The sequence below is a fragment of the Peromyscus californicus genome, unplaced genomic scaffold (assembly GCF_007827085.1).
Source record: "Peromyscus californicus insignis strain IS unplaced genomic scaffold, ASM782708v3 Scaffold_7__1_contigs__length_154581171, whole genome shotgun sequence".
Lineage (NCBI taxonomy): Eukaryota > Metazoa > Chordata > Mammalia > Rodentia > Cricetidae > Peromyscus > Peromyscus californicus.
Window position 1 is genome coordinate 92,782,759 of NW_026294595.1, and position 27,985 is coordinate 92,810,743.

At 50.7% G+C, this 27,985-nt stretch overlaps 1 protein-coding gene across 1 annotated transcript; it reads right to left on the minus strand.

Annotated features, from left to right (window-relative positions):
• Window positions 1–1,028: 1,028 nt before the first annotated feature.
• On the minus strand, window positions 1,029–19,350 carry Bmf (Bcl2 modifying factor). Its single transcript, XM_052724997.1, has 5 exons — window positions 19,220–19,350; window positions 18,720–18,849; window positions 16,388–16,684; window positions 14,697–14,857; window positions 1,029–1,235 (listed from the first exon to the last, which is right to left on the minus strand). Exons 3-5 carry the CDS (start codon window positions 16,677–16,679, stop codon window positions 1,134–1,136), a joined length of 555 nt encoding a protein of 184 aa, XP_052580957.1. The 5' UTR covers window positions 16,680–16,684; window positions 18,720–18,849; window positions 19,220–19,350; the 3' UTR covers window positions 1,029–1,133.
• Between the last annotated feature and the right edge of the window lie 8,635 nt (window positions 19,351–27,985).

The following is a 27,985-nucleotide window of genomic DNA, read 5'->3' on the forward strand; positions in this document are numbered from 1 at the left end:
GCAGCTGAGATCCCGCCGGGCTCAAGAACTCTCTCTTCCGGCCTCGCTGGAAGCTGAAGGAAGGTAGGAAATGTGTCCCCAGCTCTGCGGGTTCCGTGTTCTAAACGCCCGCCCTCCGTTACTTCCAACGTCACTTTTCAGCTGACAAAGCCACTGTCCTAGCTTCTTCCGGTATCCCACTAGGTACGAAAAAAGGAATGGGGATAAGGGGGAGGAGGTACACGTTTCCAAGGAAACCAAGAGGTCTAGGCTCCCCTGGGGCTGACTGATCAGTGGGACGGCTGCTCCATTCCCACGCCCCCTGCGAATGCACCCCATCTCAGAGTGCTGCTGCCAAGGTGGGTGTCCAGTCCAATCCAGTAGTTGGCAGGGTCTTTGGGAGACAGCCGACAGAGGCACAGGCCGCTGGGCACAACGCGATGACGCCCGGCTTCTTGGCGCACACTCGGCTGACACCCAGGCAGCCGAGGTGGCAGTAGTTTGCGCCCTGGGACCAATCGAGGGGCTTCCATGTGGGACCAAGTCAGACTTGAGACCTGTCAAGCTTGACTCCATTTTGAGGCACCTTTGAGAGGTTCTTGGAGAAGTCCAACCCTCCCTGAGGTCTTCTGGAGGTGACAGGATCTGGGTAACAATCCCTGAGCCCATGCGGTGGGCACTGGCAGTGCCAAGTGGGAACCCAGACACAGGGCTGGCTAGCCAAGGCATGGCTGTTCTCAGCCAGGAAGCCCCTGACCAAGGTCCTGGTGGGTTAAAGCTGTGTTTCCGTCAGGCATGAGGGAAGGCTGACACATTTGGTGGTACTGGGGGGGGTCTAACCTGGCCTCTTATTTCCTAACCGGCTCCAGTAGGAAAGCCTCAGTCCACTTCCTGGAGAACATCACCATCGTCAGAGTCTTAGGAACTCCACCAGCAGACACAGCCGCCCCTCCTTCAACAGTGTTTGACAAAGGCCCCCCATTCCCAGTGGGGGTTCTGAACAGAAAAGAAGATCCCACTGGGGTATGTTATATGTACACACAGGGAAAAAAATTAAAAATAACCAAACTCGACAAGACAGTGTCCGTCTCCCAGATGACTGTCCTGTTCCAGACTGCGTTCCTGGTGCTCCATCCAACAAGGGCCACCCAGCCTCACCAGGGACCCGCCCCTTCCCTGTTTTCTTCTCTGTTCAAGGCCAGGTTTTGCAGGAAGAGGAAGACCTGCCACCATGCACGGTCTCGGTTCTGCTGGTGCTGTAAGGGAAAGAGATGACCGTTAGGTGCCAGGCACCAGCTTAGAGCACAGGCTCCTTCCTGGATCCCAAACAAGCTTCCATTGCCAGATCTCAGGCTGGCACCGTTTTGCCATCCGGCAACCTGGGGGGACACGGGACAAAACTCCAAAGACAGCTCGTGTTCGGGAATTAAAAACACTAGGCCGGGCTGTGTGGACTGTGACGGGAGGATCGGACTTTCTCCCCTGCTCGCAGGATTTTTCCAGAGTTTAGCCAAGTACTGCTTTTAATCAGATTGGCTCCTGAGCACACACACACACACCCCACACCCCAAACTCAGCTGCATGAACAACAATCTTGCTTGAGCGAGAAAGACAAGAGTCCCTCCCTCTCCCCCATTCCAAAGGAACACAGAGAACAAGAGAGGGAAGGGGGGGAGCCTCCATCTGCAAGTGATTTGACACTGTGAAGGTCAAAGGGTTAATCTTCAATTTAAACCACACTGCTGAGGCAGCAAAAATCTGATTTCATCCAGTACAAACACACACACAGACATACAGACACACACACACACACACACACACACACACACACACACTTGTATGAGAGAGCCTGCCTTCTCCCCCCTTCAGCATCCCCGGCTCTAGGCTGCCCTTTTTATAGCCGCTTTTGACAGTAAGCCATAAATAATCCCTCTTGGCGTTCTTTCCTACTGACTGGAGCCAATTAAACGTTAAGCAAGAACACACTAGAAAACAAAACAAAAACAAAGAATGCACACCAGCTCTGGAGGTTATCCCAGGTCCTACCGGCAAGCTGGGAAGCTAGGGGGCAAAGGTCAGAGGTCAGACGCACCAAGGTTTCTGGCTGCCGTCCTGTCCATACAGGTACCATTTCCCAGAGGCCAGCAGAGGCCTGAAGGGGACAAGGGAGTGCTGGAAGAGGAGGTCTTTGTTCTCTCCTTGGCTGCCAGGGGAGGAGGACAGGCTGGGGCCTCTCCACGGGGTTCTTAGTGGACAGGGAAATAAAAACCTAGTGTGCAGAAAGGGGGCCAGCACAGGCTAGATTTAGATTCCTTCAGTGGCCCAGTCAGCAAGCAAGTTTATGTGAAGTGTCTGGGGGTGAGGTGATCCTCTCAGCTGTCTTTAACCACAACCACCAGCCCCTACCAGGTAACTCCTACTCACACGGGGGCGGGGGGTGGGGGGGGGGGGAGGGTAAGACAAGCAGGTTTCCTGGACTCCTGGAACTTCCAAGTTCCATCCAGCCTCAGGTTTCCCCAGTAGGCTGTGGGTCCCCTCCCCACCGCCCTCAGGCACAAAGAGAAATACGGTGTCCAACTAAGGTTGACACAGACCACCCCACATCCACGGCTATGTGTCCAAGGGAGGGTGGAGAATCAGCGAGTGAGTCGTAGGCACAGTGCCCGCCAAGCGGGTTAAGGGAAGTAGGGTGTGCCACAGAGAAGCCTGGCAGAAGGTGCTGGGGAGATGGACGGCTTCCTGGTGTTTTGTAAACAAAGATGAGTAAAAAGAGGAAACACAAGGCTTAACAAAGTCTCGTTCCAGTAGAGCAGCCTGAACTTCAGCTGCAAAGCTAGAGACCCAGGCCGGCAGCAGCTGGGAGGACTCCCGCCACCATGCCTCCCCAGCTGCCGAGTCCTCCCAGCTGCTGCCCACAACAGGTGCAGAGGTCATGAGTAGAACAGGAGACCCCGGGAAAAGACAGGTCCCTGGAGAGGCCAGTCTGCCGGCATTGTGAATCGCCTCAGGTACCTGTTTGAAAAAGCCAAGTGACAATACCAACTATGATTTCCAACAGTAACAGAAACAGACTGTGGTGATCCCATATGGAGCACTCTACAGTCCTTCTTCTTCTTCTTCTTCTTCTTCTTCTTCTTCTTCTTCTTCTTCTTCTTCTTCTTCTTCTTCTTCTTCTTTTTTATTTGAGATTTTTCTACATTTTACATATCAACCACAGATTCCCCTGTCCTCCCTCCTCCCGCCCCCCAGCCTCCCCCCGCCCCGACCCACCCAGCATTCCCACCTCCTCCAAGGCAAGATCTCCCATGGGGAGTCAGCAGAGCCTGGTACATTCAGTTGTGGCAGGTCCAAGCCCCTCCTCCAGGCAGTGGGATGGGGACCTGTCCCTAGTGCATGAGCCGGCTTTCTGGAGCCTAGTGTCCAAGGTGAGACTCTAGGCGCAGCCTTGGTGCGGTCCTGCTTCTTAAGGTGTGGTTCCCCAGGACAGCAGCCTCAGCACCATCAGGGATGCTCGATAGAAATGCAGACCCCCTCGACTCAGAATGTGCGTTTTCAACAAGATCCCCAGAATTCTGAGGTTCAAGGTAGAGAATAAAAAGCATTCTTCTGTTTATGTTAAGACCCATCGCCTCCCTACGCCCTCTGGAATGGGTCTGTATTATCATGCCCAGAACTAAAGATCTCATCCAGTCATCACATGGCTAGTCAGGGGCAGGGACCGGCTAGAACCCAGAGCCATATCCCTACTTAAGATCACTGTGCATCATGTGCCACCAGCTGTCTCTCACTGTGCCAGAGAAGAGCTGCCATCTTCCCTTTAGTACATCATCTCAAAATAGCATGATGGCTAAGGAAGGAGACCATGATTCTACGATCCAATGCCTGCACCAGCCCTATCTCCGTATGCCCTGGCTTCTCCCAAATTCGGTCGATGGAGGTCATTTGCTCAGATCCCCAGGTCCTTTGGGAGTGAGACAAGGAAACAATCTCACCCCATCATTTAGAGTCAGAGAAGCATGTGTGAGCTGGTGAGTGGTCAGTCAGGAGGGAGGAAGACTTTCAAGGGCTGGGGACAGGCATGAGTGTGGATGGTGGTGCACACACAGGCCAGCGCCATGCCTTTGCTCTGAGTTTTCAGGGCTCGCGACCTAGCAAGAAGGCACTAAGGGAGCTAGTTAGACCCTCAGATCAGGAATCAGTCGGGCTTTAGGCTGAATCTCTCACTCCCTGTTTGTGAAAACTCACACTGGTGTTATATTAGATCTATAACTTCCAAACCCAACCACGTCACAAGACAGAGTGTCCCAGCCCCACCCATACCAACAAGGTCAGAATGTTCAGGGAAGGGACCCAGGAATTTACATGCTGAACAAACTCCATTAGTAACAGTCTAAAAATCAGAAGAGGCAGACAGGCTGGATATCTCGGTGGTTAAAAGTGTATACTGCTCTTGCAGAGGACTGAAGTTTGGTTCCCAGCACCCACATCAGTGGCTCACAACCACCTCTAACTCTAGCTCCAGGAGACCTGATGCTGTGGTTTCCAAGGGCTCTTGCATCCCCATGCACATAATGCCCTCCCACACACACATAAACACACTGTGGTGGTTTGAAAAAAAAATGGCCCCCAAGGGGAGTAGCACTATTAGGAGGTGTGGCCTTGTTGGAGGAAGTGTGTCACTGTGGGGGCGGGCTTTGAGGTCTCTTTTGCTCAAGCTTCCCTCAATGTGACATTCAGTGTACTTCCTGCTGCCTTCTGGTCAAGATGTAGCCAACACCACCTCTGCCTGCACACCGCCATGCTCCCCACCATGATGATGATGGATTGAACCTCTGAAACTGGAAGTGAGCCACCCCCAATGAAATGTTTTCTTTATAAAAGTTGTTGTGGTCATGGTGTCTCTTTGTAGCCATAAAAACCCTAACTAAGACACACACACATAATTAAAAATAATGAAAATAATATATATATATTTTTTAATCAGAAGGGGGCTGGAAATGAAGCTCAGTGGTACAGCACTTGCCTAGCACACATGGAGGTCCTGGGTTCAATCACCACAAAAATAAAGGGAAGAAAGAAAGAAAGAAAGAAAGAAAGAAAAAGAAAGAAAGAAAGAAAGAAAGAAAGAAAGAAAGAAAGAAAGGTCGGAAGGGAAATGTATTGTATATTTAAATATTCCTTGTAAAAACATCATAAAACACAAGCAATTACAGGGGAGGATATCAAAGCTACTACTGATCCTATAACCTAGAAGAAAACACTGCACAGCTTGGCACCTTCTTCAATGCCTTTTAACCTCTTTCCATCAAACCAATGTCTTACCCTGGTGGCCACACCAGAGGTGGATCCTGCCAGGTACTTCTGCAGCAGCCAGGCCACAGACAGCCTTCTGGAAACCACTGAGGTACTTTCCAACCCCAAGGAGTTTGTGACCACAATTGCCTTCAGGAGCAGAGCACAGCACAGTGCCAAGGGCTCAGCAGCGCTTGAGCAGGCCTGGACACTGGCTGGGGAGGCTTGGCAGCCCGACCCTGGGACCCTGAGCACTCCCAGGACATAAACCAAGCCTGCAAATACTGCGCTGAGGTTTCTCCCGCACACCCCAAAATGGAAAGCAAGCTCCCACACACCAAGAGTCAAAGAGTACCCTGATTACAAGGAGTAACAACAAACAAAATATTTCGACAAGTCAAACAAAAGAGACTAATGAGAAAGGAAAGAAAAAGGACTTGAAAGGAAGCCAGAGAGAGAAACTGTGAGGAAGGAAGTCAGCCTCTACCAAACAGGATGAAGGATACAAAGACACCAAAAACAACAGACAGCACGGGTCCTTCCAGAGGAGGGAGAGGGAAGGGGGACCTCTGAGTCTCAGGCACCCGGCCAGGCACTCAGCATAGAATCTATCACTGAGGGCAAACTCCTGGAACAGGGCCCAGCTCTCCCATGTGTGCCTCAGCCTGGGAGCTCCCAGAAACCACCAAGAGTGACCCAAAGATGAGAGATTGGGAAGGGGGAATGAAACACCCCAAAGCCTTCCCACTCACCAAGCTTTAAACCCAAGGGTGGAAGGAAAGAATAGAAAATGTTCAAGGGGGCTGACTAAATGACTCAGCGGATAAGGGTGCTTGCCACCAAGCCTGATAGTCTGAGTTCAAGTCCTAGAACCCACAGGGCATGACAACAAATGCTTTTAATCCCAGCACTCAGGAGACAAAGACAGGTGGATCTCTGCATGCCTGGTTTATACAGCAAGTTCCAGAGACAGAGGCAGAGACAGGTGGATCTCTGCATGCCTGGTTTATACAGCAAGTTCCAGAGACAGAGACAGGTGGATCTCTGCATGTCTGGTTCACATAGCAAGTTCCAGAGACAGAGACAGGTGGATCTCTGCATGCCCGGTTTATACAGCAAGTTCCAGAGACAGAGACAGAGAACAAACAAAAAACCTAGAATCCACAGAGTGGAAGGAGAGAGTCCTGCAGTTTGATCTCTGATCTCCAGTGCATACATAAGCAAAACCCAAACATTTCAAAAAGAAAAAAGAAAGCTGACAGAGCATGAGTAACCCCAGAGCCCACCCAGGGGTCAGTCTCTCTTCGCTGCTATGGCCGTGGAAGGGCATATATCACGGACAAGCATTTAAATCCCTACTGTGAACAAGGCACTACAACTGAATGTTTGGTGGCTCGTCCTGTGTAGTGGGGTAGCTGGAAGACACACTGTGGGTTCCCAGCCTATGCACATGGGACTGATGGCAGAAGAGTCAGTCCTGAAAGGTGACACGTCCATCCAAGGCCAGGAATACCTGGTCTGCCCGGGTGAAAAGATGCCCTTTATGTGATAGATTCAGCCTCTTGTCTGGGAGAGGCCAAAAAGTAAAGAGAGAAAAGAGAGAAAAGAGAGAAAAAGTGAAATCTAGCTGGCTGTGGTACCTGACACAGTTAGATTACACCAATCAAACTCTGTTGGGTCCCCCCAGGGCCTCCGCATTAAACACAAGCGTGCTCCCGGCCCTCCCTGGATAACAATCTCCCTCTGCCTCTCCCAGTCCAGATTCAATTCTGTCCTCTGGGGGCTTCATGTGTCTGTCACCAGTGCTCCAGAAGCTCCGGCAGAGCTAAAGTCACCCAAAGGACCAGAAGAGCTTTTCAAAAGACCTAATACTCGAAAAGCAAATTTACCAAACAGCAATTTGTACTATCACAGACAAAGTGTTTTCATATCTCTTCAGCTGGTCACGGGACAGGTGGGTATTACCAACCTTGGTTTACAGACGGGGAAGCAAGGTCTCCCCAAAATCACCCTAAGCAAGTCTGATGAGTTAACTCAAGCCCCTGGCTTCTGAATCCCAAGCTGTTCTTTTAAAAAAGAGAGGGAAGGAGGGAAGGAGGGAAGGAGGGAGGGAAGGAGAGAAAAGGCCTAGAAAGGTTAAGAGCGCTTGTTCTTGCAGAAGACCTGGGTTCAATTCCCAGCACCCACATGCCAGCTCATAACCAGCTCCAGGGGATCTGCTGCCCTCTTCTGGCCTCTGAGGGCAGCAGGCGTACACATATGTGGTATATAGACATACATGCAGGCAAAACACCCATACAAGTTGATACAAGAAACCCATTTATTTATTTACAGCGCTAGGGACGAAACCTAGTGCCTTGGGCATGTTAGGCAAGTACTCGACCTCTGAGTTGCCTCTCTGGTCCTACAGAACTTTTTTTCCCCTTAATATATTGCAGTGTTGGGACTGGAGAGATGGCTCAGTAAGATTAAGAGCACTGGCTGCTTTTCCAGAGGACCTGGGTTTAATTCCCAGCATCCACATGGCAGCTCACACCTGTCTGTAACTCCAGTCCCAGGGGATCTGACACCCTCACACAGACATATATCTAGGCAAAATACCAAGAACATAAAATACACACACACACACACACACACACACACATTGCAGTGTCAACTGGGCATGGTGGTGCAGACCTTTGATCTCTGAGTTCAAGACCAGCCTAGTCTACAGAGCTAGCTCCAGGACAACCAGGGCTACAAAGAGAAGGGCTACACAGGGAAGGCCAGCCTGGTCTACAGAGTTAGTCCCAGGACAACCAGGGCTGCACAGGGAAACCCTGTCTTGGAAAAAAGATCGCAGTGTTTACTCACATTATGCAAATAGTATTACCTGTGCAAAGAGAACCATTGCTGAACTGCTCCCCTAGTATGCTTAAAGACATTGTTTCCAGATCATTAACTGTTCAGAAAGGATGATGTGGACCAGAAAACAAGAGAACTTTCAGAGGCAGAGCTAACTGGAGATCAAACAGAACTAGGGACTGGTTGAAATTAGGACTTCAGACCATGTTTTAAAACCACCCTCATTTACTTCAAAACGCAGACTTGCATGGTCTACATCACACAGGGATCTGCACACAGCCCCTTCTCATTCTCCCGTCACACTAGGAGACCATCCAGGCCCAGGCTGAAGGGAAGAGCCTGTGGCTGAGAGCAGAGACAATGATAAGGCAACCTTAGGAAAATTCCACTCTGGACAAGTTGGGAAGATGTTTTTGCTAAAGCCATTGAGGTTCTACGGAGCCCAGAGAGCTAAGAGTTATGAGAGATACAAAGGTGGTTCAGAATAATCTTGTTCTCACTTCTTTTACAGTCTAATGAGGAAGAAGGCAAGAGAACAGAATCAAGTACCACGAGCCGGATTGGTTAGGTGATAAATGACAGCTCCAGCATATCCTTGCCCTCTGGCATGTGTTTGCTAAGAAGCAGGATGATGGGGTGGGAAGATCATGGTTTTACAATCAACCCAAACGTCCCAACTCTGCAGCCACTTACAGAGGAACTTAGGCACGGAGCTCTGCTTCTATGAGCCTGTCTGTTACAAAATAGGAACAGTGGGTCTGGAAGTTCAAGGCTGCTCTGAGGGTTCAAGGAGAAACTCTGCATTCACCCTCCGGCCTGGTGGCAGCACCCAGCAGCTTGGGCACATTCTGCTGGTGAGCCTGCCCCTGCCCCACAAGCACCAGTTCCTGCCCAGATGCATGCATTCCTTGGGACAGGCCAGCCTTCCTATTTTGAGAGGGCTCACAGTAGTCAGAGGCTGCTGGGCTCAGGTTTCAAGGCTCTCAAGCTAACTTGGGGTCTGACACCCAGAGGGTCATCCAGGGATCCAGGGAGGCCCTGCCCTGCCCAGACACCCCATGATTAGCAACATAGCAAAATGGAAAAGGAAAGAAAGACTCCTTGCCAAGGGCTTTCTCAGCACAGGCATCAGTTTGAACAGGATGTCAGGGCTGCCAAAGCAAAGCTGACTCTTCTCCAAGGAAGAAAGGGCAGCCTAGAACAGCCACTTCTTGGCTGGAGGCTGGCAGGGCTTCCTCTGACACAGCTGGAAGTCACTGGGGGCCGAGTGGCTGGGCAGGAGACAGTGCTGTGGAACCCTACCCACGCACCGACCTCCACAGCCTGGAGGTCGAAACTCCTCACTCCCTCACCCAGCTCCTGCGGGGTGTCTCAGTTTCCCTCTATCTCAGACCAGCTCCGTGAGGCCATGGGGTAAGTCCTGAAGAGTTCTGGAGGGAAGTGGTAGGGTCTCAGTTGCTGAGGAGGCAGACAGGCAGGAGGCCAGGAGGGGCAGGCCAGCAGCAGGTTGGGAGGGTTCACAGCTATGGAGACTGAACCCCCAGGCCCAGTCTCAACTTGGAGCTGTTGCAGCTGGCTCCTCTTCTTTGTCTGTCTGGGGTCAGTCTGCTGGGCAGGGCAAGGCAGGCTGGGCAAGGACAAGGCGTGGAGCCCTCCTCTCAGTACACAGGCGGGCTGTCTGGCTTTGGTCATGGAATGTACCCTCTTGACTTGCCAGGCATGGATCAAAAGGCAAACCGGGCACTTTTCTTTATGCTTCTTTGTGCTTCCTCCAATCCTGTCTTCCCAGCACCTCCCCCCGCCCCACACACACCCCACCCCGAAAACACACCAAAGCTAACTGCCATCCCCACGGCCTGCCTTGGTGGGCAGGGAGAGATGAACTGCCCGGAACTAGAAGACCTTCTCTTGGAAGAAAGAACAGTCAGGTGCAGAGTGTGTGGGGAACTCGGCCTCCAGTCTGCCACGCTGATGACTCAGAAGCTAAATATAGCGAGTGATATAAACAGAGCCAGCCACAGAGCAAACACAGGGCCCCCAAGCCCCAGCACAGGCTCTCACGAACACTGAGCTCTCAGCGACCCCTCCCCCAGCCCCACTCTTCCCCTAGCACGGTCCTGCATAGACCTCCTACCCCTGGGATAGAAGGTGGTTTCCTAGGGGGGCACTTCTCACTCTAGGACAAATCCCTGGGGCCCCTGAGAACAGGGCTGTTCTCTCTAGAGCCTGAGTGACCTCATTAGCCATGGTCTCTGCTCCAGAAAACCACTCACCAACATGGAGAGCATCCTAAGGGTCAGAAAGCAGTCAGGGACTCCCAGAACAAAGAATCCAGGATGCTGGGCAGAGATCCAGACGCTAGGTGATGAACCATGCAAACGCCAGTCTGGGTACAACTTCCAAAAGAGCATCCCAAGAATTATAAAGTCAGGTCCAAGCAAAATCCCAAATTCCTGGTATATGTGTGCACACACTAGGTAAGCTTTCTACCACTGATCTATTCCTTGCTTTCTGTTTGAGATAGGGTCTTACGAACCTGGCCTGGTGGTCCCTAAACTTGTGATCCTTCTGCCTTGCTCCAGCCTTGCTAATAGCATGTGTTCAACTCTCCAAGCTACCGTAGTTTCTTGGTTTTGTTTTTTGCAGTCCTGAGCATCAAAGCCAGGGCCTCCAGGCTGCTAGGCAAGCCTCTGATGCCCACCTGAGCTACAAGCCCTGGCCAATAGTGCTTTTATTACAGTTCCCAAAGGCTTTTCACAGCAACCTTGCAGGGTCAGCTTTGGAACCTGAGGTCCGGACCAGGAAAATGATTCGCTCAGAAACAGCTTGGGTAAGTGGCAGGAAGGCGCTTCTTCCCAGACCTGCTTGAAAGTCCCCCATCCTTCCTGTGATATTACAAATGAAGAGGGTTTCAAACAAGGGCTTGGAAGTTTCCTTAGATTTCATTTTCCAAAATACCAAATTACTATTTAGGGAATTTCTAAATCTGCTTTTTTTCTGAATGGAGCCACTCCTGGGCCTAGTGAGAGAAAGAAAATTCCACACAAAGAATCCTAACCCACTTGTTCACTTATTCAAGGGCCCATAGTAGCTTTTATTTATGTATTTATGTATTTATTTATTTGAGCTTCTCAACACTGTCTAGAAATACCCCTTCAGACCCGGCCACAGGGAAGGAAAGACGGTACCAACTATCCCTAGGCCCACACTGGCTGGAGGAGTCACTCACAGAGAACACAGAGAAACAGAGGCTCCGACCTTCTGACCAGGACAGCTGTGAGTTTGTCAGGAACTGAATCTGATCCTCCCCCCCCCTCCACAGAGAAACTGGAGGGGTCACCCTCTCAGAACCCAAACCTAAGTACATCCCTCTCCAAGAGGTATTAGAGATCCCTGCTGCAGCCTGCCAGCCAAAAGGAACAGAACGGGAGCCTCCCACTGCCCCAGCAGAAAGAGGTGAAAAAGATTTCCTTTAAACTGGACCCAGTGAAGCATGCCTGTAATCCCGGAACTCGGGGAGACTGAAGCCAGTTTAAGTTAAATGGCAAGACCCTGTCGCACCTACCCAACACCAAAAGGAAGGAAGAAGGAGGGAGGAGGGAGGGAAGAAAGAGGAAAGGAGAGAGAGAAGGAGGAACCTTTTACCTCCACTCACATCACCTCCAACTGTCTCAGTTTCAGAAACCCAAGGAGCTAGCAGCGAACAGCACCTGATGATGTCTGCCTATAGATTCTTGCCCATGAACCCAGAGGAGCCGCTCTGAGCCAGCCGTGTGGGAACCAGGCTAGTCTTCCACCTCAACACACTCTTCAGGAAATATGGTGAGATAACAAATGGAGTAGAGATAGGTATAAGGAATGTGGCCAACATAAACCTGCTGCCCCCGGGGCCACAACTGATACACCCAATCTGCCGGCATGCCACGCTACATCTTTGTCACATCTCCCTCGGAGAAAGTAAGAGGAATAATAATAACAACTGGGGGACTAGAGGGAGAACTCAGCTGGCTGAGTGCTTGCCTAGCATACAGGAAGCCATGGGTTTGGTCCCCAGCACCACAAAAATCGAGCATAGTGGTGCAAATCTGCAATCTCAGCACTTAAGAAGTGCATCATAAGTTAAAGGCCATCCTCAGCTACGTAGTGAGTTCATGGCCAGCCTGGGCTAAGACTATGTACATAATAACATTAATAATAATAATCATAATAATAATAATAACTGAAGTCTATTACAAGGACTAAAGGGCAACTAACATTCTCGTGTAATTCTCCTTCCAACCTCTTGGGAGCGCTCCAGATGAGATGCTAGCACCTCATCTAGAACTGACCTGTACCCTCAAAGAAGCAGCCCTAAACTGGGAGAAAGGTATCAGACAGTGAAGAGCGGGGGACATTGTTGTGGAATAGAATATTAGTTTAACTATGTAAAGATGTATTGCATTTGTTTATGCTGCAGAATAATTGTTTAACTATGTAAAGATGCGTTGCATCTGTTTATGCTGTATTTATTTAACTAGGTAAAGATGTGTTGCTGTTTCACCTTGCCTGCCTAAGGCACCTGATTGGTCTAATAAACAGCTGAATGGCCAATAGCTAGGCAGAGGAGGGGTGGGCGGGGATGGCGGGGAGAGAGAAAAGGGGAGGGGAGGGCAGCCAGCTGGGGCCCAGCCCACCAGACTTAGACATGGAGGAAGCAGGAAAGCAGTATGGACAGTCCGTAGATGAGGTAAAGGAGCCTGGGGCAGCACATAGATGAACAGAAATGGGTTAGTGTAGAAAAAAAAAAACTGGCTAGAAACAAGCCTAAAGCTAAGGCCAAGCATTCATAATTAATAAGAAGTCTCCGTGTCATGATGTGGGGGCTAGGCAGTCCAAGAAATTCTGCTACAGGAGACCTCAGGATAGGGTCTCCTCCTGAACTTTGGTCCAGCAGCAAGGAGGCCTCTAGCCTGGTCTCCAGTATGTCAGGGCTCACTAACGGACAGGGGACTATCCTGGGAAACAGCTGCTGAGAGAGGCCAGATTAGTGTGAATGAAGAAAGAACGTCTTCCAGATGTGCTCTAGATGGGGCTAAAGACTATAGCCACTGTCTTCCCACCAGTGCCAGTATTAGGACCAAACGCCATGAGCCGGGCTGAGCCACAGACCTGTACAACCAAGGCGGATGACATGGGAAGGAAGGAGGCCAAGAGACTGAAAGCAGGAATCAGAAGGAGTCTACACGTGGACTGCGGGGGACTCACTAAGCCACGTCTGTACAGTGTAACCACAGAGGGGATGAGGACTGTGGCTGGACCACAGCAATTAGCCAGGCTGCCTTATAACCTAATCACAGGGCCGCCCTCTTTCCAAATCACTTAAGGGCTGGGGAAACCCATCAGAAATAGCCGTGGCCCCAGACTCCCTGACAGAGAAGTATACCAATAACACCCTATGGCCTGTTCTCAGAAAACTCAAGGTCAATGTCCTCTACCCACTGCTGCTGGCAATGGTTTGCTCGCAAGTCAAAGTTATTACTACCAATAACTGTTCTGGTCATCTGAATTTACCCATCTAGTCCCAGGTTGTGTCCAGCCATGATAGTTATTTGTTCTGTGATCTACACACACACACACACACACACACACACACACACACACGCACGCACGCATGCACGCACATGCACTGCTAGGATAGGAACACAGTCCTATAGGTAGAGATTGTGTTCCTTTCCCTGTGTTGTGGCTTTGCCAGGTAGTATCTGTACCAGCAAGGATCCAGCTTCAGGCTCCACCCCTGCCTTGGCAGCTATCCAAAAAGCCAGCCTGTCTGGGAAGGGTTAAGCACCTGGGGGCCCAGCACAGACGGTGGCTGGGCTGTCGAGCAGGACAGCCTCCCATCCACGGTACAACGGGCTCCCGCACGAGCCTGCCAGCCGCCGCCTTTGTTGATGGACTCTGCCACATGCTCGGCTGACACGCGATGCCCCGCCCTGGCGGGGCTGGTGCCAGGCTGCCGGCCAAGCACCAGGCAGAGCGCCCGCCGCCGGTCGCAGGTCTGGGGAGACTCTGAGGTACAATCTCCAGAGTCCTGGGCCTGGGTTCCCAGACACAGACAGTGAGGAGTGGCTCTCCAGCTGGAAAGTGTCAGGTTTCAACCGGTTCCACCACTTTCCCCCACTCAGGCCCCATCTCAGGACTGATTACTGGTTTCCCACTGTTCCTCAGCCAGGCACACCCCCAACTGCTCAGTTTCACTTCAGCATTCTACAAGAGACAAGCCCCCAACTTGGGTCTGGGGAGTTTGTCCAACCAGACTGCAGGAAGCCATCCCATGGGCAAGGAGGGATCGCAGTATCTTCCCACCTCTTCTGAAGCTAAGTAGGCAGCTGGAACTCTCAAGGACATGAGTACTCAACTAATTGTGCCTACCCAGTCCATCATAATGACAGTAGCCAAGGCCAAAACTCTGAAACATAGCCTGAGGCCTGGCAACTCTTGGGTTACTTACAAGAGGACAAAGGCAAGCCCTGGCTTCCCAGCGCCAACAGCCTCAAGCCCCCCACCCCCACCTCCACTGCCCCCCAAACCCTCAGGCCTACTTGTTGTATATGAAGCCGATGAAACTGGTCTGCAATGCACTGAAGCTTTCTGGCGATCTGTACCTCTGCTCGATGCTGCCACTGTCCTTCAGGGGGCTGCTCCCCAAGGGGCAAGCCTGCAGGGAAACTGGCAGGGAGCGGAAGCCTGTAGCCAGCATTGCCTGCAAAGACAGAGGATCCACATCTCAGCATTTTCTACCCCTACCCTACCTTCTCCATTGTCAACCCTTTCTGGCCAAGACCTGGAGTTGCTGGTAAATCTTAGGACAGAAGGAAGAGGAAGCAGCCTGCCTGCCTTTACCAGGGCATTCTGCCACACTCGGAGAGCTGCCCAAGAATAGAAACGTTGGTACAAGGGCTGAGAGTGTAGCTTAGATGTAGCTGAATATTTAGCACACTCGAGGGTTCGTTCTCTCTCTCTCTCTCTCTCTCTCTCTCTCTCTCCACACACACACACACACACACACACACACACACACACACACACACACACACACACATACTTATCCTGGAAAAACAGAGAAGAATATAGACCCTGCCTTCTCCTCCATGCTCAGTACCATGGCAGAGCACAGGGTGCTAATGTGTACAACGGACACGCCAATCTTCTGTCATTTATCAAGCTATACTTGACCTCCATGTATTATTCGTGTAGTGGCAGGTTGAAGCTGTTCTCTGGTTCCTGGGTTGAGTAAAGCAGACAGAGAAAAGAAAAACAAACAAACAAAAAAAAACCCCAAAAGTGTCTTCATTTTTCTAGTACAGTTAAGGAGAGCTGGGCTCAGCACTCAAAGATGAGAGTAGCAGCAGAAAAGCCAGTGAGAAAACTCCTGAGCCCCCCCCCCCCCCCCCCAGCAGCCAGGTCGGCTCACCGAGTGCTGGCCCCAGAATGGCCGCTGGGGGCGCCTGCCACCTCCTGCCTCCTCCCTCTTCCAGCCCGAAGCAGGCCTCATCCAGCTTCTCAGACTCCCGCCAGAACTGCTTTTCCAGAAGTGCCCTATGGGCAGTTAGTTCCCTCTGAGATTAACTGCAGCGGCTTCTCAGTCTGCTCCCGCGGACACAGCAGGATGACCTCTGAGCCTCTACCCTCCCTCCACAGGCCAGTGTGCTAAAAGAAGAAAACAGACCAGTGTCTAATCCTGCCCTTTTGCCAGAGGAGGGCATATTTCTCATAAAACAAACCATTTAAGCCCACAAATGAAGGGGTCGTGTCTGATTTAGCCTTGGAAACAGCCCCTCTGCTGGCACTGAGCCCAGGCAGGCCCAACCTCTTTCTCCAGTTCCCCTTCCAAGCACAGAAAGTCCCAAGTGACAACTCAAAGCCACCTTCGGTCTTCAGGAACCTTCCCTGTAAGAACTGGCTGGGCTTCTCCTTGAGTGTCAACAGTGACACTTAACACTCCCTTCCCCTTCGTGAAAGACAAATCAGCACCCGGGTCCCAAAGGCAGAGTCACTGAGAAGACAGAGGATGTGACAGGAGACTGCATGGACCCAAGGATCCCTCCAGGGAGAAACGGAAAGGACAAAGGAATTTGTCCTTTGCAGGGCCAAGCACAGGTGGAGAAGGTTGAAAGTTGATGGATCGATCGACAGCCTGGCTGTTCAGTTTGGGGAAGGAAGTAGTAACGAGCAGGTTTGGGAAGGGAAAGTCCCCTCATTTCCCCCAATGTCTAAGGCTAAGAGCACTCACCGTAAAAGAGTCTCTGGGGTTCCTCTGTCACCCCACAAGGCAGCATAACACCCTGGCTTGGGGAAGCTGGGCTGAGGGTCTGGGTGGCCTTGTCTTCCTGGCTTATGGGCCGGAGCCCAGGACCACAGCAGTGAGTGAGAGGGAAGAGCTGGAGCCGGCTGAGGGGGCAATCCAGCTGGCTCTGGGCAAACAGGTCAGCAGAGAGCAAGCTCCCAGGTTGTGTCCCTGGCTCCCCATCCTCTGGCTGGAACACATCATCTTCCAGCTCCTCCACACACTGCGGTGGCTCCATCTCTCCTGTCAGAGAACAATGGAGGTATGTGGGATGCTGGCCTACTGAGGCCAGACCAAGGATTCCCCTCCCTCCATCCTTTCCCACTCTTGTCATTTGAGGGAACCACGCCAGCTTCCGACCATACACAACCTTGGTAATAAAACACTGCCAAGGGTGATATTCACCCCTAAAATGTGGGCCTCCCCAATGTTCAGGGCCCTTCCATACATCCTCCCTGTGCCCACCAGAGCCATCTTTTCCCACCTCCTCTGACCGAGGCTGGTCACAGAGTTTGACACTGAGGGCTGTAAGCAAGGGGTGGGATCAGCCCTTCCACAGGGGTCCTGGGAAAATATAAGGAAGGCTAGCCTCTGCAAGTGACTGTGGGGGCCCGGAAGGGGACAATGACTGACTGTACAAAGTGTTCACAACATACATATGTACACACACACACACACACCCTAAGGAGGAACCTCCAAGCTCTCGCCTAAGTCTGAGCTGAACTCCAGGCTCAGCAGCAAAAACAAAAGGCAGCAATTGTAGAGCCGCCAGGTTCCCTCCGAACGTGCTTAGCCCCACCCTACCGCACATCTCCACCCCCCTCCTTGCACAACACAACAAGCAGGCTCTGTGGTGTGGTGAGAGTGTCCTGGAACGGGGGACCTAAGTTAGTCACTCTAGCTGCCTAGCTCAGCTCTCTCCCAGAGGAGCAGAGCTGCCTGCCCACCACAGGTTAATCTTGAGGGTTGGATCGGCCTCTAGCAAAGAGTCCAGCTAATTCTACCCACTAATCTCCATGACTTCAAATTCTCATCCACTCCGCCCCCCCATTCCTGCCAGAGCTGAACCTGAGATAGGTGCAAGGTGCCTCACAGAAGGAAGTGAAATTCAGCCCTCTTGCTGTGCTGTCTCTCACTGCCTACACTGCGGGGCTGTTTCTTCGTGTTAAGTTCCTCTCGCTCCACCTGACGGCTCATGAAATTCTGCACTTGGACTCACCCAGCAGCCTGAGCTTCCAAGCGTGCCCCTGGGGCAACCAGAAGCACCAGCAAGTACCCGAATCGTCAAGGCAATGCAAAAACAAATTTTGTCATCTTCGGACTCTGCTAGAGATTCCCAGGAGTTCAGACACCCCAGTGTCTTGCCTTTGAAAGACAAGCCAAGTGGTTTGTGGGTTTTAAAAGAAATCTTAAAAAAAAAAAAAAAAACCAACAACTTTGTCTTTAAAGAAATCTGTTGAGTTCAGAAACCTTCCTTTCCTAAATGCGAGCGTCTCTCCACCTCATCGCACCCCTGAGCTATCTGTGGTCTTGTCTCTGCTCTCTTCCCTGGAGGATAATGCCATGCCCCTAAGGATGGCAAAGCAGACATCTTTGGATATTGTTCCAATTGGTAAGGGGGAACTCCAGCTTATCAGCAACAGAAAAATCAAGTTTCCAGATAAAAGGACCAAGAGCTGTCACCTAGCAGGGGTTCTTCTGTCCTTCACCCCTTCTCTGCAGGCTGGCAATCCCAACCAAAGTAGGGACCCTCCAGAGCCAATCACAAGTAGGAGTCATTGTCTTGGTGTTTCTTTTGATGCCTATTACTCCCCTCCCCCTCCCAGCAAAGCCCCAAAGTTCAACCCTTGCCTTGACTGGACAGTGGGGGAGGTGCAGCCAGAGGGTGTGACTCTGAAAACGCGGAGACCCCCCGCCCCCCCGACTCTGCACAAGATCTGCAGGTGGCTCTCCGGTTGGTGTGAGCCTCCGAGAGGTTCTGGGCAAAGACAAATGTAAAGTGGGGAAAAGTAGAGACCGTCAGCTTCTCTGAGCTAAAGTGGTGATGTCCAGACTGGTAGGAAGAGAGTATTTCCTGAGAGCACAGCCAGAGAACGCTTTATTCCTAGCAAAGGGATTAAAGTCCGTTGGAGCCATCCCAGAGCCTCAGAGCTTCAACTGGTATGCTCAATTAAAAACCCTCCTCTTCTTAGGAGATGGCACTAGCCAGATACCTTGAACCTCAATAGTGGCTAAGATCTCAGAACACACGCGCGCACACACACGAGCGCACACACACCTGGGTGACTCCAGGACAGAGTCTCAGCCTCCGAGTCGTGATGCCAGGGCTCTGCGCCAGGGTCCAGGGTGACGAGCACTCAGGGGGCTTGGCGCCCACACTCGATAGGGAAGGAGGGGGCAAACTCCAGCTGTTAAGAAGAGGACCCTTCAGACTACGCAGGGAGGCAAAATGCACCACAACTCATGGCCCCACCCCAGAGTCAGACCCGGAGACCAGAGCGTTCCGGGAGCTTGGCAGCGTACCCCAGGGTCACTGGCCCACCTACTCTCAACTCTTGAGTTCCAAATGTTTCCCGAAAGCCCTGCTTGGAACAGCACGCCCAAATTTGTGCTTTGCACCCGGTTCCCATATCCCGGCACCCCAACTCCTCATGGTCACCCCAATTGCCCGCAATCCACACCCTTCCCGGGCCCCCACGCGCCGCGCGACTCTGCTCCCCACTTCCCGGAGGAGGTACGATCCAACTCCGCCTGGCCCCCGGCCGCCCGGGCGCTCACCGGGCTGCGGCGGGAGGCGGTGGTAGGAGCTAGGGCAGCGGCTGCTGCAGGCGCGAGCTGGCGCGAGAGGAGGCCACGGCGCACCGCGCGGTATTGTTTCCAAAATACGCCCGCTCCGGGCATCCCGCAAACAGCTGATGAGGCCCCGCCCCTCTTCGCGTCACTCCAAACATTGACCAATGACAAGTGGAGCTCCAAGTCTCAGGCTGGGCAGCTGCCAGGGACAGTCACTAATGTACGAACCTTCCCTTGGAAACACTATAAGGGGCCGAGCGCATTTCTGACCTTGGCCAGAAGCGCAATTGGAGCGTAGTGTCGGGTGAGGATTCGGTTCCTAAGGCAGGCCTCAGAAGCACCAGAGAGTCCCTGGGTTCTCCACTAGGTGGGGGGACAGGGCGCCCAAGTGACTTTTGTCTACTTGGAAATGGGCAGAAGAATTATTGCGGGGCTTCTAGAAAGCCGGCTCAGGAGAAGGCTGGGAGCTTTCAGAGGCTTGAAACTTGTAGTGGGAAAAACGAGTTGTCAGTCCCTAATGGAAAAAAAAAAAATGCTTTCTTGCTTGGGCGGGTCCGAGGAAAGCTCGAGAAGAACACGTGTGTCCTTGTCTGTAACCAAATGACATTTGGATCCAACAAGTGCAATGAGAGACCCACGTCCTCTCTTCTGGACTGGGCAAGAACACGGGCGAAAAAAGGTTCTGGCAGAGGAGAGATCAAGGGGGCAGCTTGGGCAGCCAAGACACCTATTGATGGCAGCATCGGACTGTGCGTGGGCCGCTGGGAAAGCAAAGCGCAGCTCATGTACTATGGTCAATCCAAGGATGACTGCTCATTTCTTGAACACCTACCATGTGCCAGGTACTGGACTAAGTGCCAGACTTCTGGTGCCTGACCTCAATGAACCTCTACTCCATATGCGAATAATGGAAAGCAGCGTGAATGGTGTTCATTTTAGGAATAATGACGGCTGATGGGTGCCGAAAAGTTCAGAATGCAAAGGTTTTTGGTTCGGGCCTAGAAGAATGGGGAATTTTTCATTAAGTAAAAACAAAATAAAACAGCTCAGGCCCAAAGAGGGAAGGAAGCTAGAATAAAGTACGCAGTTGAAAAGCTTGTCTGGGAAGCAGAGGCAGACCTCTCCATCAAACCATCTGGCATCCTCACTTTGATTTAAATGTGTAAGGGTGGGCAGGTGAGTTTGGGTCGGTTTGCAGAGAAGCCTCTGGAATACCAGGCTGAGGAATCTGTATTTTTTTTAATGTGCATTGGTATTTTGCCATGGGTATCGGGTCCCCTAGAACTGGAGCTACAGTTGTGAGCTGCCATGTGGGTGCTTGGAATTGAACTCGGGTCCTCTGGAAGAGGATCAGATGCTCTAAACCACTGAGCTCATCCCAGCCCCCCCTTTAAAATGTGCAGCCCAGGCTAGCCTTGAACTCTTGATCCCCCTGCCTCTGCCTCCTTCAGCAAATCCTACCAGAGGATGCTAGCTCAACCAGTAGAAATCTGTATTTTATAGAGGACTGGCAGCAAAGAGTTCACAGAAGATGAATTTGGGAGAAAACTGAGAGGAAGAGAGGGGAGGAGGGAGAGAGGGGGGAGCAGAAATCAGTGAAAGGAACCAGTCCCTGCCAAGGCCTACAAGAGCTGCAATAGAGGCAGGTGTGTCTCTACCTGCCCATCTGCTTTAAGACACATGTTTATGGAACTGGTGCTCCCAGACTTAAGTGTCGCTGGCCATTTTTGTTTTTAAATTTCCATTTATTTACTTTTATTTCTTTCTTTATTCATTTGTTATTTTTTATATTTATTTATTTTTGTTTTATGTGTGTGGGTGTTTTGCCTGCATGTATGTCTATGTACCATGTGTGTGCCTGGTGCCTGAAGAGGTCCTAGGAGTGGGTAGAATCCTCTGAAACTGGAGTTAAAGATGGGTGTGAACCACCCTGTGGGTGCTGGAAACCAAACCCCGTCCTCTGCAAGAGCATCACGTTCTCTTAACTGCTGTGCCATCTTTAACTCTTTCTTCTCTTTCTTCTTTTTTTTTTGTGTGGGGTTGGGGGTTGGGGTTCGAGACGGGGTTTCTTTGTGTAGCCCTGGCTGTCCTAGAACTCACTCTGTAGCCCAGGCTGGCCTCGGACTCATATAGATCCACCTGCCTCTGCCTCCCAAGTGCTGGAATTAAAGGCATGTGCCACCACTGCCCAGCTTCTTTTTCTTGCTTTCTCCCCCCCCCCCTTTTGAGATAGTGCCTTGTGTGTAGCAGGCTAACTTCAAACTCTGTACATAGGCAAAGATGACCTCCTGATCTTCCCGCCTCCATCTTCCAAAAGCTGGGATTGCAGGCATGCGCCACCATGCCAGGTTCCTTATACCTTTACTATCTATTATTGCCTTTGTTTGCTCAAAACCCATCTGACACAGGTGAAGAATGAAGCAGGTATGCAGAGGGCTGTGGTCTGTGATTCCTCATGGGAGAAAATCCTAATCCCAGAGGACAGAGAGGAGGGGAAAGACAGAGAAGAGGGACGAGGGTGGCTGGGAGCCCAATCCTACCAGGAACTGATAAATGCTCAACAAGATGCTGGAACCAAAAGGAGGCTCGGCCAAGTGAGATGTCAGAGGGTCAGAGTCACTGGGACCATGCCCCAGATGGGGAGGTGAAGGACCAGGGGCTCAGAAAAGCATGGGGAATCCACCACTGCTTCCCATGCACTGGACCCCTTCTCCTCCTCCTCTTCATCTTCATCACTGACATCCTACTGGGCTGGCAAAGTGCATCTCTTGGGGTCTGTCTTAGTCACTATTCTATTGCTGTGAAGAGACACTATGGCCACAGCAACTCTTACCAGAGAAAGCATTTAACGGGGGCTGGCCTACAGTTTCAGAGGCTTAGTCCATTATCATCATGGAGGGGAGGATGGCAGCCACGGTGCTAAAAAAAAAAGGAGCAGAGAAGGCAAGACTGGGCCTGGCATGGGCTTTTGAAACCTCAAAGCCCACCCCTAGTGACACACTTCCTCCAACAAGGCCTTCTAATCCTTCCAATCCTAGAACAGTTCTACTCCCTAGTGACTGAGCCCTCAAATATAGGAGCCTCCAGGGACCATTTTTATTCAAGCCACTGCAGGGGCTTAAATAGAACTGAAGGACAAAACAGCATTCCGAGTCCCCCATAGACCTGAGGAGTAAGGAAGGATGTGATCCTAGCTCTCCACTAAAGCCACACCTACTTTACTCCAGCCATGCATGGAAGAAGTGTGTCACAAGGCTAGAAAACCAAGAAAAAAATAGGATTTCACCCCAAATCTGCAGACCCACCAGGCTCTCCAGAGTCCTGAGCATTGGAGCTATGAACCCACCACCCCAGTGTCTAAACTGTGTTGGTGGGTGCACACAAAGGAGGCTGCTGTCTTACAAAGGGTTAAAAATCAGCTGGGCATGGTGATGTTCTCCGATAATCCCAGCACTAGGGAGACTACGGCAAAAGAGTTTGAGGCCAGCCTGGGCTATCCAGGGAGACCTGAACTCAAAAACAGAAAGCTAAGCATCACCCTTGTAGGAGAATGGTGCTGGAGACCCAGAAGACAGCCTTAGTGAGTCTGGGGGAACTTGTAACGTGGTGGGAAGCTCAACCCTCTAATGGTATTGTTTTCTCGGACCTCTCCCCAGCCTGCTCCCTCAGGCTACTTCTGAAGGACATTGGTAGCTTGGTCTCTGGTACTCTCAACCTTTAGGGTCAAAGAGCAGGAGGCCCAGCCTTCCAGTGGGAGGGACCAGAGAAGGGACCTCTGGGATAAAGAGGTCGGAGAGGTCAGGAGCCTCACTCCCACCACTCATCATTGTCAAAGCAGACCCCTCCCCTCTTCGCCCTTTCTTCTCCAGCAGCACAGGGACAGAGCAAGTGTCAGGATCTGCCAACTGGGGATCTGGGCTGAGTCTCCCGATGTACAGCAGCAGCAGCATAGGAGTAGAGGCCTTTGGGCTCTGAGCAAATACGCCGCACAGCATAGCAATCTCCCTTTCGGACAATTTTCTCCTTCCCTTCCCGGCTCCTCACTCCAATTTGTTCTCTGCTGGCTGATGCTCGCTAGCACTGTGAAGAGGGTCCCCAGAGCAAAGCGCTGGCCAGGAGGCTGAGACGGAGGAGGAGCCTCTAGACAATGCGGGAGGGATGCGGAGCTAAGCGCCAGCCCTCTGCAGAAAGCAGGCAGGCACCCTCAACATAGTTTCACCTGGCAAGGGGAAATGGTCTCCGAAGCGCCAGTAACTGGATCGTTTGGGAGAAGGGGTGGTTTTTAAAGCCCGCTGACAGCTGAATAATAGGAGTTACTAGGCAAGCTGTCCTGGGGTTACTGAGGTTTGTAATGTAACCTCCAGAGAAGGGTTAGATGGGAAACTGATTTATGTAAAGTGGGGTCTAGCTGGGGAAGTCCATGGTGTTTTTCTCTTGGCTCCCTTCAGGAGGGATCAGGCATGTAGGAGGAAGATTAGGGACCTCCAAGGTTTTGGGGTTCTCTCCTTTGCTGGACTTGCCTAGACAAATTCTCTCTCTATGCGTCATTTTGTCTGTACACACACACACACACACACACACACACACACACACACACACACACACATTCCTCTTTTCTGAGTTGCAGTGTGTGTGTGTGTGTGTGAGAAATTGACAAACACAGAGAGAAAAAAAGTGTGGAATAATCATTTTCTACATTATGAATATGTATTACTCTCATTGGTTGATAAAAGGCTGACAGGCTGGTAGCTGGGCAGGGAGTTAGGCAGGAAAGCCAAACTGAGAATGATGGGAAGAAGGAGGGCGGAGTCAGAGAGATGCCAGCCAGCCGTCCAGGAAGCAAGACATGCTAGAGGGCAGGTAAAGCCACAAACCACGTGACAACACATAGATTAACAGAAATGGGTTAATTTAAACGTAAGAGTTAGCTAGTAACAAGCCTAAGCTATTGGCCGATCATTTATAATTCATATTCAGCCTCTGAGTTGGTTATTTGGGATGAGGTGGTTGGGACAGGAAACGACTGTTTACAAAAGTAATATACTAGATAGTGTGGAAACAATATGTGTAATCCCAGCACTGGAGAGGTATGGCAGGAGGATTGTCATGAGTTCAAGGAATATACCAGAACAGACTGGCTTCTGCAAACTGTGCATGCAGAGAGACTTGATCTGCATGTCAGTGAGTTTACTACTCACTGATTATGGACTCAGCGGGATTCAGGTATAAGAGGCAGGTGCTGAAGAGGCAGGATCTAGGGAGTCCTCAAACAAGAACTAAGGTACACTAGATGCAGGACAACTGGAAAGGTGGTGCGGAGTTGAGGGCTGTGCACTGTGACAACCCAGCACAGTTCAGTCTTGTTTTAGGGACTACTCAGCACGTGTTTACAGACTGAGTACACTAGTGCACCTTCCCATTTTAAAAGGAACAAAAACAAGTGTTACAACCTTGGGGGATTTTCACTAGTGTCTTGTCTAAATTGTGTTTGCCCTTGGGACACCTGGCCTTCCTTAGCTTCTCATCAGCAGAGGGAACCCCTCAAGGCAGCAGAGGTGAAGTTAATTGTCCTGGTCCATATTTGGGACATCATAACTTCACTGTCTGTGAAGACAGTTTACTAAGAAAAAAACCCCAAGCCAGGTACCAGGGCAGTGTTCTGGGCTCCTCTCCCATCTGTTGCCCAGACCAAGGGAGAGAATTGGCTTTATCTCTTCCCAAGGTTGGAGAGATCTAATCAGAGTAGACTCCTTTTTTGCTTCACTAACACCAAAAGAGGGCGGCCTCTTTTGGACAAAAGTACATCAGTATGTCATTACATACTTTTCTTTGGGATTAGCAGAGAAGTTACAGGATTTTCCTGGGGAAACCAAAGAGATGGACTGCTTCCAAGGAATCCTGACACTGGGAAGAGGTAGGGACCAATCCCTCTTGACAATGTCTGTGATAGTTTGAACAAGAGTGTCCCCCATAGTCTCAGGCATTTGGACTCCTGGTCCCCAGTTGGTGGTGTTGTCTAGGAAGGTTTAGATGGTATAGCCTTGCTAAGGAAGTACTATTAATCCCACCAGGCGAGAATAAGACCACTATTACAATTTTGAGCCAAATTTGAAGCAAGCTTTAATTAAATACTGGCCAGGGTAATAGACTCTAGCCAGGTCCATTCCTGGGTTCCTAGAAAATGGTGATGAGTCACATTTTGCAGAGGCTTAAAAAGGCAACCCCATAAGGCCACAGTATTTCCCATCAAGTCTAACCAGGCAAGCATACATCATGACCTGTTTCCTGTCTGTTCACCTCCTGCCTACATATGATCAATCACATCCAGTGTGGTTGGGTCCAACAAACTTGTTTAGGGGAGTGAAAACAAGCAACAGCCCCCAGCAATTCAGGAAGTGTCTGTCCTTGAGCAAGTGGCTTACAGGTTAGAGGCATTTTTTGTTTTATGCATCTCTTAGGCACGTCAATTAAAACTTAAAACATAATTTTGGTTCTCGCAGTACTTCCCCAGAGGCTTTGGAATTAAAATCCTGGAGCCATTCCCAGATGACTTACTCTGTCTTTCATGTTTGCTGTTGAAGATACGCGCTCTCAGCTTTCCGTCCTCCCTGCCGCCAAGCTGCCCATGTTTCCATGCCTCCCCACCATGATGGATGCTTATGCCTTTGGAACCATAAGTCAAATAAACTCTTCCTTCTGTAAGTTGATTTTAGTCATGGTGTTTTATCGCAGCAACAGGAAAGTAACTCATCCAGTGTCCTTTAGATTTTGAACCTGGTACTCAAGAGGGTATAGGTTGAGAAGGCAAGTCAGTTGCTTCCCAGCCAACCCTTCTGCCCCCTGTGCTGAAGCAGGAATAGGTCTCTAACAATGAAGGAGAGATCAGAGGTTATCAAACAAGTAATGATGCTTAGTGTTACGCTCCATGCAAGGATCTAGAGGTATAGTATAGGTATAATCCCCAGGTACCCTGAGTGTATACAGCTTATGACTTTTTATACACTACACGCAGGATCAAAGAGACACTAGAGACAGGAGCAGGTCATAACAAAAAACAAAAACAAAAACAAAACCACCCCTGGAACCAGACAAGGAGTAGAACAATAGCTTCTCAGAGAGGCTGGGCTTCCTCCCCACTGGCTTTACCTTTGCTTGCATGGAGATATCTAGGGAGGTCAGATGTCCCACTCCTTTGTGTCCCCAAGCCCACCTGTCATTAGGGAGAATAGAAAGAACCCCAGGCCAAACATCAGATCTGGGCTCCACCCCCATCACCAGCGCCAAAGGATGACCTTCCAGCTCTCATACTTCAGTCCTTACCACACTGACCTCGAAGTAAAGTCTGCCACAGCAGGGTTCAAACCAAAGGCTGACCATAGCCTTTCTCAGTCCTGCCCAGGCCCTTCAGTGTAGCCAAACCAACCCCCACCATGGTGGCGCACTCACAGATAGTCAGACCCGATGTTACAATGGGGGGGGTCTCATTCCATCTTTGACAACCCAAGACTGAGGTATTTTACATTCAAGAAAACTAAGGTCATTTCTCCAGCAGCAGGTGAACAATGGAACCATGGTTTAAATTGTTGGCTCTAGCTACTGCCTTGAAGGCAAGCAAGCCCTGCCTCCACCAATAACACACCACCCTCTTGGCTCTAGACTAGGTGAACCCCGCCTGAGGCAGCCTCATGAGGCAAATCCCAGCCTGGCAGTTGCGGACACTCTTACTGTCACCCCACGCCACCTGTGGCAGAAGCTGTTGCATCATCCACAGGAAGCAGCCCGGCAGCCCGGCTCCTCTCCGAGGCATATTTTCACTTCCTACTTCCATCCTCCTATCTGCCACCCTGTTTCCTACTCTCTACCCTGACTCTATGGGTTCAGGCTACTGTGCATAAAGACTGTATGGTCTATTGTGGGGGTGGGATTTGTACAGGACCAGTAGTCCTGTTCTGAGCATGACCTGATGGGTGGAGTGGGCTCTGGTTAAAGGGACTTTCTTAGCTAAGAACCACTTAGGGATCCTATGGGCTCAGAGAAGAGTCCCGTGGACAAGAGACCCGAGAGAAGGAATTCTCAGGTAGTCACTATCAACTTACATTGGCCTTTCAAGGATCAGTGGCCCACATGTCTGGGTCATGTCCTGCTGTGGGGTGAACACTGAGAGCTATCAACATGGGTGGATGTCTCTGGTATGGTGTCTGACTCCAGTAGGTACTACATTTGACTTTGCACTCTTCCTTTATGTTTCTATAGAACCTTCTGGAACTAAGGATTGATAGTTCTTTCTGCTCATCCTGAACTTTCTTTCTTCCTGGAGGGAAGAACTGCTTCCTTCTCTTTCCCCACAGTTCTTTTTTATGTCCTAATCTCCCCATCTCTTTACTGGCTAATTCCTGTATCTGCTGCCTCACCTCCAGGCACAACAATGCCAGTTAGCTCTTTATCAACTCAAAATACTCCATGGCTTTTGCTTTTTTGAGAAAAGGTCTCCATTTGTCTCTCAAGCTAATCTTGAATTCAAGATCTTTCTGCCTCACCACTCCAAGTGCTAGATTACAGGAATGTGCTACCACACCCAGCAAACGGACTACAAAATATTTTAGTGGAGGTCCAGGTGGAAAGAATACTTCTAAGGTTATCTTCTCCACTTGAAAATGGTTTGCTTATACCTGAATGCCAGTTTATTTGCTTGTTTTATATATATTTATTCACTCTATAGTTTAAACTGGTCTCAAATTTCCGGTACTTTTG

Coding starts and splice junctions, on each gene's coding strand:
- Bmf (XM_052724997.1), bottom strand. CDS start 16,679: ATGGAGCCACCGCAGTGTGTGGAGGAGCTGGAAGATGATGTGTTCCAG. Junction 14,858..16,387: donor ACCCCAGAGACTCTTTTACG/GTGAGTGCTCTT, acceptor CTGTCTTTGCAG/GCAATGCTGGCTACAGGCTT. Junction 1,236..14,696: donor ATCGGCTTCATATACAACAA/GTAGGCCTGAGG, acceptor TTTCCCTTACAG/CACCAGCAGAACCGAGACCG.